Here is an 11,564-nt window from a genome sequence, read left to right as displayed (position 1 = left end):
AAGACTGCACTAAAAAATCTTGCTACTCTTCTTCTATAGGTCAGAGGCTACACCAAGGACTGTTGCCTAAGGGAACAAATAGTGGCAATCTAAGGGAGAATACATAAAAGCCTATCACTGAGATGTGACTCCTTTTGACATAAATGGGCACCAAAGCAAACTTTTCTTGATGATACCCACAGTATAATGTGAGGCTAACTCGAGGGAGCCATCCCTGATTCCCTTGTCAATACAATTGAGTACCAAGCCAATCTGAAGCCTACTCCTTGGGTAAAACTGAAGAATCCTTGATCTTGCAAGCCTAGGCACCAACCGCCCAATCTAGAAAGCTCATAACCTCAAACACCTTGAAGAGGTTTTTCAAAAGATGAGCTAACTCTGAAGTTGAGAACATTATCATTGCCGAGGTGAATGTTGATCTGCGCCCTGAATCTACAAGGACAGAGTTGAATGAGAATCATAAGATTCTTTGGTCAGTCTTGTATTGCAGCATCTAAATCCATGAGAACTAGAGTCCACCATAATAAGAGTAGAAATTGTGAAAAAAAATCTCAAATCATTCAAAATGTCTATAACGCCTAACACTATATAAATTTGCCAAAAAAGGTAACAATACTAGAATACCACTTCAACAACTCGATGAGAAATGACCAGCAAAGTATGAATTTCAGAATTTTAAGTTGCTATCAACAACCAATGTACAGCCATCAGAAACAAATTGAGCTCTTGTTCCTCTCTGTACCTTGAAAGTGGGCAGGGATCTTGTCATCTACCCAAAACAATTAGCGCGACTGGCAAATTTAAAAATTTTAGCTGCAACAAGTGAAACTTTAGCCATGTAGTAATTACTGGGTAAATTACTTATAAAAAATTATTATATAAACACCAAGTGGCCAAACACCTGCTTGCATCTTTCACTGTTCACTATTATAGTTCAAATCCTTAAGCACATAATACCATACAGGCAATAAAAAAGGTGTACTAAAGGGTTACAACTTGAAAGTCAATTAGAGCAAAGTAAGACATCTTGACTTGACCTGGGCCAAAGAATTAGTGCTTGATTACAGCAAGTAAGGGGTTACCCTACTCACCAACCTACCACCAATTAACTACCGTTACTAAGTTTCAAAGACAGAATCCAATTTGCACTCCAGCATAAACGGCAATTGTTTGTATTCCTGTAGGAAGAAATAATCATAATGCAATAACTATAATATATAAAAGGAGAATATATTATAGTACATAATATGGGTCTCCTGATAACATAAGAACCATAAAACAATAACTATTAGTATTCAGTATCAAATGTCTTGAACAACACACCTTCCAATGCTCATAGGACATCCATTTTGCCGTTTTTGTCTTCCCAGATGATGTTTCAACATAACACCTAACTGGCCTTATTTCCACCATCAGACATTTTGATGGCTTTATCTGTAAGTAAAATGAATACATATTCAATAAAATAAGTTAATCACGAAAAATATAAAACGTGATGTTATGCATAAATAAAGGTAATGTCACGGAGGAAAATGAAAATACGAGAACTGCTGCGATCTTTCGCTCTTAACGACCATTTACTTAAGGCAAGACTTGCCTTAAGTAAAGGGTCGTTAAGACCGAAAGATCTCGGCAGTTCTCGTCTTTTCATTTTCCATTGTGGCAATACCTTTTTTAATTATTCAATAAAAATATATACTGTATCATCCATACTTTAACTGGGAGGACCAGTCCAAAGCTTAATATTAAGGCTGCCAAGCACCAAGCTGGAATAATCTTTAAAACTAACTTATTTTTACCATGTACTTAAATGCCTCACTAGCGTGGATGAATAAGTACTGATCAATAAGGACTGAATGGCAATCATAAAATAGGTGAGACTTTTCACACATGGTGTGATATTTTTACATTTCCAAATATGCTACCACAATGCTATGACTTTGCCTGCAGATTCCTGTTGTTTACCAGATGCGGTCCAATCAGTTGAAATGGTTTGGTACAAGTGCTAGCCAGTCTTGAGCTCAGGTGTCAACAGACAAAACATCACTAACTTCCAGATAAAAAAAAAAAAAAAAAAAAAAAACACACACACACACACACTTGCAGACTCATGAAGCTAGAGCAGATTTGAAACAGGGACTGGGAGTATGGAATTCCCAGCCAGAAGAGGGTAGGATTTATGGAACATTTAGATTTTATTTAGGAAATCTTAATATGGCATTTTCCTTGTTAAACAAACAAGTCTTTTATAAGGGGTGTTCCCTGGCCCAGGGTAATGGTAGCCCACATGGTTCCACATGGACTTCAGAGCGTGTTGGTGCCAAGTTACATTTCCTGCAAGTTAGGGCTGGGTGGTTGAGTAGCCCAAAAGTTTAACTGCTGAGTTATAGAAATGGAATATGGAATTTAGGCTTGAAGCTAAGGACTGAAATCCAAAGGATTATTCAGTGCTATAGTGAATTTAGTTTGAGATGTATGTCAGTGAATTTTTGAATTGAATAAATAAAATAATACATTATTTTAAAAACAATGGTAAAAATTGATAGGCAGTCCCCGGGTTATGACGGGGTTTCCATTCTTGAGATGCGTTGAAACCTGAAAATCGTCGTGAGCCAGAACATCATCAAAAATCCTAAGAAAAATGATATTGTCATGATACAATAAAGTTTGTTCATACTTACCTGGCAGATATATATATAGCTGTATTCTCTGACGTTCGACAGAATTTTCAAACTCCCGGCACACGCAGTGGTCGGCCAAGGTGGTTAGTACCCATTCCGCGCTGGGAGCGGTGCGTTAGGAACCATTCCCATTTTCTATTCAGATTTTTCTAGACCACTGTCCCCTGAGGGGAGGTGGGTGGGTACTTGATTATATATATCTGCCAGGTAAGTATGAACAAACTTTATTGTATCATGACAATATCATTTTGTTCATGACACTTACCTGCCAGATATATATACTATAGCTGAATCCCACCCTTGGAGGTGGGAAGGGACAGAATAGAAGGATTTTGGAAACAAATTACATGCAGATGATTGACATCTTGGTTCCTTACCTGTTAGCATAGCTGACTTCGTGATTACTGTCACCCAAGTCCGCTTCTGCTTAACTAGAGTTTCCAGCAAGGTAGTGACCTGTATAGCTGGAGGGCTCTAGATGATCTGTCAACGGGAGCGTGACCACAATGTGACTAGACCATTTTGACCTTACTCTGAGGACAACGAAGCAAAAACAATACCACCTGACCTAGCCCAACTAAGTTAGTCCCATAACTTTTAGGCTAAATAAAGGGAAGTCCGCCTCAAGCGGCGACCCTACAACCATAAAAAACAACACCATAAATTAAAGCACACTATCCATTTTCCAAAGGATGGGAATCGTGCCGCTTCATGTCCCCAAATTACTATATCTGCGGAAATGTACGGTCCCAGCGAGTAGCAATTCTCATATGTTTGCTTTCACATCTCTGAGGTATGTGAAGTGAACACAGAGTTGCTTCGCCAATCTGTGGCACTCAAGATATCACTGAGTGCCATATTCTTTTGGAAAGCCACCGAAGTCGCTATGGCTCTGACTTCGTGAGCTTTAATCTTCAAAAGACTAAGGTCACTATCTGGACAAGACGCATGAGCCTCCCTGATGGTGCTTCTTAAGAAGAACGCCAGAGCGTTCTTCGACATTGGTAATTCTGGTCTCCTGACCGAGCACCACAGGTTGTCCGACGGACCTCTACATTGTTTAGTTTTCGCCAGATAAAACTTGAGAGCCCTGACAGGGCACAGGAGACTCTCTGGTTCTCGTCCGGTAATCTCTGATAACCCCTTGATTTCAAAGCTCTTGGGCCAAGGGTTGGACGGGTTTTCGTTCTTGGCTAAGAACAAGGGACTCAGAGAACACACCGCATTGTGTTCTCTGAAGCCCACATGCTTACTCATGGCCTGAATCTCGCTAACCGGCCCTTTTCGCTGTTGCTACGCTGTAAGTAAGAGACAGCCTTTCTAGTTAGAATCCTTCATCGAGGTCAGCATGCAAAGGTTCAAATGGGCTTGACATTAGAAATTTCAAGACAAAATCCAGATTCCATGACGGAATTCTAGGTCGTGGAATCTTTGAGGTCTCAAAAGACCTCAAAAGATCGTGCAGATCCTTATTATTCGACAAATCCAAGCCCCTGTATCGGAAGACTGTCGACTGCATGCTTTTGTAGCCTTTGATCGTGGGCACTGAAAGCTTGTCAATATTTCTAAGGTGTAGAAGGAAATCGGCAATCTGGCTCACAGAGGTCGTGGAGGAGGAAACATCTCTCCTCTTACACCATCTCCTAAAAACAGCCCACTTCGATTGGTAAACAACTTGAGAGGATGTTCTTCTAGCGTTGGCAATAGCTCTTGCCACTGATCTTGAAAACCTCTCGCTCTGGCCAACTTTTCGATAGTCTGAATGCAGTCAGAACTTCAGAGCGGAGATGGTTTTTGTGATACCTTTCAAAGTGGGGCTGTTTGGAGTAAGATAGATTCTTTCTGGTAGAGTCCTTGGAAAGTCTACCGAAAATGACATGACCTCTGCGAACCAGTCGCTTGCAGGCCAAAATGGGGCGATCAGAGTCATTCTTGCTCCTTCTGAAGCCGCAAACTTCCTTATCACCTCTCCCAGGAGTTTGAATGGAGGAAAGGCGTAGACATCCATTCCCTTCCAATTCCAAAGCATGGCATCTATCGCTATCGCTCCTGGGTCGAGAACCGTGGGGGGAGCAGTAAATTGGGAGCCTCTTTGTCTTCGATGTCGCAAAGAGGTCTACTAATGGCCTCCCCCTCCCCAAAGTCTCCACAACTCCCGGCAAACTTTCTGAATGGAGAGTCCACTCGTCGGAAGCAGCTGATGTTGACGGCTGAGAAGGTCTGCCCGAACTTGTTCTGCACTCCTGACACGAACCTTGTTAGCAACGTTATATTCCCTCATCTTCGCCCAGAGCAAGATATTCCTCGCTATCTTGAACAGAGGTCGAGAATGCATCCCTCCCTGTTTCTTGTATATGCGATAGCTGTGGTGTTGTCCGAGTTGATCTGGACAATCCGTCCTATAATTCTTTCCTCTCGAATAATTGCAGAGCCCAAACGAATTGCTTCTAATTCCTTGAGGTTTATGTGCCAGGACCTCTGTTCCCCTCTCCAGAGCCCTGACACTTCTTACTCCCCCAGTGTTGCTCCCCACCCCAGCCTGTCATGGACGCGTCTGAGACAACACTAGGTCTGGGCTCAGAAGCTTGAGAGACAGTCCTTCCGATAGCTTGACGGGATCGAACCACCACTTCAAATGGTCTTTGACCGACTGAGAGATTCTTAAAATTTCGTTCAAGTCTTTTTTGTTCTTCCAGTTGTCTGCTATGAAGAACTGAAGCGGCCTGAGGTGTAGCCTTCCCAGAGAAACAAATTTCTCCAGCGAGGAAATGGTCCCCAGCAGATTCATCCATTCCCTCACTGAGCATATTTCCTTCTCTAAGAAGACTAATACTTTTTCTAAGCATTTCAGCTGACGTTCCGTGGATGGAAAAGCTTGAAAAGCCACTGAATCCATCTGAATCCCCAGATACACAATGGACTGTGTTGGGATCAGATGGGATTTCTCGAAATTGACGAGAAGGCCTAGGGCTTTTGTCAGCTGTAACATTTTGTGAAGGTCCTCCAGACACTTTGTCTTGCAAGACGACCGGATGAGCCAATCGTCTAGATAGAGTGAGACTCTTATCTTCGAAAGTTGAAGCCATTTTGCTACGTTTTGCATCAAAAACGTGAAAACCATCGGAGCTGTACTTAGTCCGAAGCAGAGGGCTCTAAATTGGAAGACCTGCCCTTTTAAGACGAATCTGAGGTACTTCCTGGACCGAGGATGGATCGGGACATGGAAGTACGTATGCATCTTGGAGATCCAAGGACACCATCCAGTCCCCTGGTCTTAGTATTGCTAAAACAGACTGTGAGGTTTCCATCTTGAATTTTTCTTTCCTTACAAAAAGATTTAGTCTGCTCACGTCCAGGACAGGTCTCCATCCTCCAGACTGCTTCGGAACCAGGAATAACCTGTTGTAAAAGCCAGGGGAATTCAATGATAGAACCCACTCTACCGCTCTCTTCTCTAACATTTGATCCAAAAGATCTAGCAGGATCTGTTGTTTCAAAGTCTGGTAAGATGGCGACAGATCTATCGGTTCCATGCTTAATGGAGGTCTTGAGAGGAACGGGATCTTGTAACCGTTCTTGATAACTTCGAGTGACCAACTGTTCGCTCCTCTTATCCTCCAAGCTTCTGAGAAAAGAGCGAGTCTCGCTCCGACCGGTGTCTGAAGGGTAGATAAGTCATTTCTTTCCCCTAGACTTTGATGGGGCTCTGCCTCTAGGGAAGGTTCTCCCCCAAGTGGAGGCTCTCGAGGGAGCTCTGCCACGAAAGGGCTTAAAATTCTTCCTGGAAACTTGCGTAGTCCGGGAAGAGGGATGGGCAGCAGGACGTTTTGAGGATTGAGATAATAGGTCCTGCGTTGCTTTCTCTTGAAGATTCACTGATAGATCTTTTATCATTGATTGAGGAAAAAGATGAGCCGAAAAGGGGGCGAACAACAGTTCTGCTTTCTGTGCGGGCGATACTGATTTTGATGTAAAACTGCAGTAAAGCGCACGTTTCTTAAGGACTCCTGACGCAAAATGTGATGCCAATTCGTCGGAGCCATCCCTTACTGCTTTGTCCATACAAGACAAAATACTAGACAATTCCTCTAAAGAAATAGAGTCTGGACTTCTAGACTGCATATCTAAGACTCCTAGACACCAGTCAAGGAAGTTAAAAACTTCCAATGTTCTATAAATACCCTTAAGATGATGGTCTGTTTCCGTCATCGTCCAGGATACTTTTGCTGAAGGAAGGTAAGATCTTCTCGGAGCATCCACCAAATTAGAGAAATCACCTTGAGCGGATGCAGGGATCCTCAAACCTGCTTCCTCTTCCGTTTCATACCATATTCCTCCTCTACCACTAAGTTTTGCGGGGGGAAGAGCAAATGAAGTCTTGCCCTTCGCCTTCTTGGATTCCATCCAATCGTGGATCCTTTTGAACGCCCTTTTTGTGGAGAGTGACGTGGCCATCTTCACAAATCCTGGCGTCTTCCTTGCCTTCGATGAAGATAGTTGAGAAGGCAGAGAGAGAGGAACCAGAGCTTGAAACTTATCAGGAAATAAGTCTTTCAAAAGGCGAGTCAGGGTTTTATAATCTGAAGAAGATGAGGCTGAAGACTCTTCCTCATCCTCAGGACCAGGGTCAGTTGAATCTTCTTCTTCCAAAGGAACAGCAGAGGTGTCCTGTTTCGAGCGCGAAGAGACTAAACTCTTATTTCCCTGGGGAATTTTCGAAGAGGAAATTAGAGTATGTTCTCCTATCAGCGTAAAATTTCTATCAAGTTCTTGTAAAGGAACGTCATGAGGTGCGTCCTGGAGAACTCTCTCTTGACAAGAGTCCAAACGAGGCTCTTGTCTAAATTCTTGAAGAGTCGATTGCTCACCCGTCTGAGGAGCATCCTGCCTCGTATTTCTGCGAGTGTCCTGACTTTTAGGACGCCTAGTGTCCTCAAACGCATACTCATGAGCGTCTTTATCTTCCTCCTGGCGAGCGTCCTGACATGAAGGACGCCGAGCGCTTAGCAAAGTCTTCTTACCATCATGCCGTATAGCGTCATGACGTCTAGGATGATTAGCGTCCTTAGAACCTGCATCGTGAGTTTCTTGCCGATGTTTGTGATATAAAGCATCCAGCAAAGCGTCCTCACGAGCGTCCTGAACAGTTTCGCGACGAGAAAAACTTCGAGTTTCTCCGACTAAGCCTTTGCACACCCATCGAGGAGCGACATTATAAGTAGACTGCTGTGCACCATCAACGTTGTCCTTAGAAGCTTCTCGATCCCTAAATCTTACGTCCTGAGCGGTTTCTTGAAAGACCGCAGGACGAGCGTGCTGAGAAGGGTCTTTACGGGATTCTTGCCGAGTGTCTCGACACTTACGAGTAGAAACCTTGACAGAAGTTTCTCTAATAGTTCTATGGCGCTGGAGATTCTCTCTGCGTTCCCGATTATCAACATTATCTTCCTCCGTTCGAACATCGCCGAAGCGAGTCCTCTGAGAGTTCTCCAACTCCTGACAAAGACAATGGCTGCCTGTGCGACAACTAGCGTCTTTGACGTTTTCGCCGATACTTCCAGAGGCTATCACAGGAGTACTAGCGCCGCTCCTGCATGAGTCGTCGAGATCTAAAAGGTGACGAAAACAGGAGAGGGGAGAAGAACGAGGAGAGGAAGAAGGAGAACGTCTGGATTTCTTGACAGGCAACCATAGATCCTTCTTACGATGACGTGATCTTGACTCTCTTTCAGCGAAAAACGTAGACAATTGTCGATGCATCGCCAGTAGGGTCTCCTTAGACGGGGAAGATTCATACGAAGGACTTATCCAGTGAGAAGACGATGGGCGAGGGGACGCCCTCTTCTTTCTCTCAGGACTAATTTCAGGTAGATTGGAGAATAAGACTACCTCCTTTTCACCAGAAGTCCTAACCCTCTTCTGAGGGATAGCGTCTTCAAAGTCTTCCGGAGAAGAACTAAGAGGAAGCCGCGTATGAGGACGTTCCCGATCTTCTGATAAAACGTCCTCTTCTCTATATCCTCTTAAGAGGCAGGAACGACAATGGCCGCCTGTGCGACAACTTACGTCCTTACCGCTCTCATCTTGAGAGGTCCTCCGAGAGACCCATCTCGTTGAGGAGAGGACGTCTTGGCGGAGGACAATGAGAAACATTCTTTTAATATTCGAGCTCACGCACGATCTTTGGCAGCCTGGGAATCGTCTTCAGGTACTGCCGAAGGGACGCCAGACCGGTGTTTAGTTCCTGTAACCCTCCTTCGGCTTACGACATCCAGTTCCCTATGTCCTGGGAGTCCGACAGAGGTCTCAGCCTGGAGGCGCTATAGGACCCGGTTTGACGCCCCCTCCACAACACTATCACTATCACTGCACTTTTGCACATTAGTTTTGGAACGCGAGCACTTTTGATTCAAGGGCTCCGATCGACTCATAATTGTAGTAAGAGCGTTACTTTCAGCAATCACTTCATTGCCCGAAGGCAAAAATAACAGGTTAGGCGTAATAGGCTCTACATTTATATTAGACTGCGGTGTTTTATCACCGCGACTCTTGACAGAAGCACTCCTGGAGGAAGACCTCCTGATTCTGTCACGTTCAAGCTTACGTACATAAGACTCATACGCCTTCCATTCAACAGTAGTCAGAACCTCACATTCTTTACACCTATCATCCGAATAAAACACACATGCCCTCTACAATTCGTGCACACCGTGTGAGGGTCTACCGAGGCTTTCGGTAGCCTAACCTTACACTCTTTCACACCGCACACCCTGAAACTAGTAGAACTAGATCCAGACATCACGAATCAAGAACAATCCAATCCAAATTCAAATTCAAACCACAATAGCGTATGCCAAGTCACAAAGCCAATTTCAACAACCAAAAGACAATCAGAATACTTAAGTGACCAAAGAAGTTTCGAAAATCCTGAGCGGAGGTAATGGAAACAAGTGTTTACACTACTGCGACAGAGAAAAATCTGAATAGAAAATGGGAATGGTTCCTAACGCCTGCCTCCCAGCGGCGGGAATGGGTACTAACCACCTGGCCGACCACTGCGTGTGCCGGGAGTTTTGAAATTCTGTCAAACTTCAGAGAATACAGCTATATATATATCTGGCAGGTAAGTGTCATGAACAAACCTTAATTTTAATGCTTTGGGTGCATTAAAAACTATGTAAACTGCATTCTTATTGCATTTTTCATAAAAAAAAACCTTCAAATATTGATTATTTTTCATTTTTGGTGTCATATTTCTTCTGCCAGATCAGCGTTGTAGGCGTCGTAACCCTGGAAATAATTTCTGATGAATATAATTGAAAAGTGCCTTAACCTCGGAACGTCATAAGCCGAACCCGTCGTAACCCTGGGACTGCCTGTATTTGGTAAAAACCAATCTTCTCCATAAAAAAATCATAACTTTGAATTATGATAGAAGCGTCGAGTTGATGCAGAAGTCCGGCGATCGTCGGTACGAGGCTTCTCTTGATCGTTCTCAACCTCCTGACAAAAGCGAGGGCCGCCTGTGCGACACCTAACGCTTCTGTCTGCATCCCCACTTCTGGAAACTCTCTCTCCGGAAACACTTGCGTGTTCTCGGTCGAGTCTGAAGAATCCAGAGGAGGACGACGAAGGGGAGGCTAAGGAACGAGGCGAAGCCGACAAGGGTTGTTTCGATCTTTTAACAGGAAGCCAAAGATCCTTTCTACGTCTTTGGGGCTCCTCTTCTCCCCTTGCGAAGAAAGCCAACAATCGACGCAATTGCATACGAGTCTCATTAGATGGTGAAGTTCCACGTTCAGGAGAAGGACTCATCATATGCGAAGAAGGGCGATTTGAAGCCCTCTTCTTCCTTTGAACTCTAAGACGATGATAGTTCTCAAAAGCGTCCTCATCAGAAGACGTCCTGCATCTCTTCTTAGGCGTCAAGTCTTCGAAGTGTTCGGGTGATGATGAAAGAACAGGACGAGAAGTAGGACGTGAAGCGTCCTTCCTTAAAACCTCTCCTAAGAGGGCGAGAAAGACGTTGGCCGCCTGTGGCGGCACCTAGTGGTCAAACTCGTTCTCCTCGTGAGAGGCCCTCTGAGAGCGCCATCCCCGGTAAGGAGAGGACGCCTCAGAGGACGAAAAGCACTCCTTCAATATCCGTGCTCAATCACAGGCTTCGGCAGCCTGGGAAGCGTCCATAGGATCTGCTGAAGGGACGCCAGACCGGTGGGAAATTTTCCCGTAGCCCTCCTTCGGTTTTCGACATGTCCATTCCCTGAGCTGGGAGTCCCTGGGAGTCCGACAGAGGTCTATTCCTAGAGGCACTATGGGACGATCTGACGCCCCCTCCACTACCTAGGGGCACTAATGGTTTCCACTACACTTCACTGTGGTCTTCAATGCACTCACTTTTGATTCTAGTGCACGAATCGACTCCATGATGGAAGAAAGGGCAATACCTTCTGAAGCAATAACTTCATTGCCCGAAGGCAAATACACAGGGTTAGATGTAACAACCTCTACAGGAAGGTTAAAGAATGCGAATTACTACCCCCTTACTTTTCACAGAAGCACTTCTGAGGAAGATCTTCTGATTCTATCCCTTTCAAGCTTACGAACATACGAATCATAAGTCTTCCATTCATTTTTAGTCACCTTTCACACTCTTTACACCTATCATTCATCAAACATATGATCTCTACATTTCGTGCATACTGTATGAGGATCCACCGAAGCTTTCGGTAGCCTAACCTTACACTCTAGCACGGTACACACTCTAAAACTAGTTGAAGAAGATCCAGACATATTAGAGAAATCCAAAACCAAATCCAATGAAAAACCACAATCGCGTATGCCAATCCACCGAGCAAGTTTCAAAAACCAAGAGACAATCAA

General features: G+C 44.3%; 1 protein-coding gene across 1 annotated transcript in view; it reads right to left on the bottom strand.

Annotated features, from left to right (window-relative positions):
• LOC135216777 (uncharacterized) overlaps positions 1-11,564 on the bottom strand; it is a 323,230-nt gene that overhangs the window by 268,427 nt on the left and 43,239 nt on the right. Inside the window, exon 2 of the mRNA XM_064252261.1 lies at positions 1,324-1,434. Within this exon, the coding sequence (XP_064108331.1) occupies positions 1,324-1,434 (111 nt within the window). The remainder of the gene's footprint in view (positions 1-1,323; positions 1,435-11,564) is intronic.

Source organism: Macrobrachium nipponense, chromosome 6 (assembly GCF_015104395.2).
Source record: "Macrobrachium nipponense isolate FS-2020 chromosome 6, ASM1510439v2, whole genome shotgun sequence".
In the NCBI taxonomy this organism is placed as follows: domain Eukaryota; kingdom Metazoa; phylum Arthropoda; class Malacostraca; order Decapoda; family Palaemonidae; genus Macrobrachium; species Macrobrachium nipponense.
This window is presented reverse-complemented; position numbering and strand designations above follow the sequence as displayed.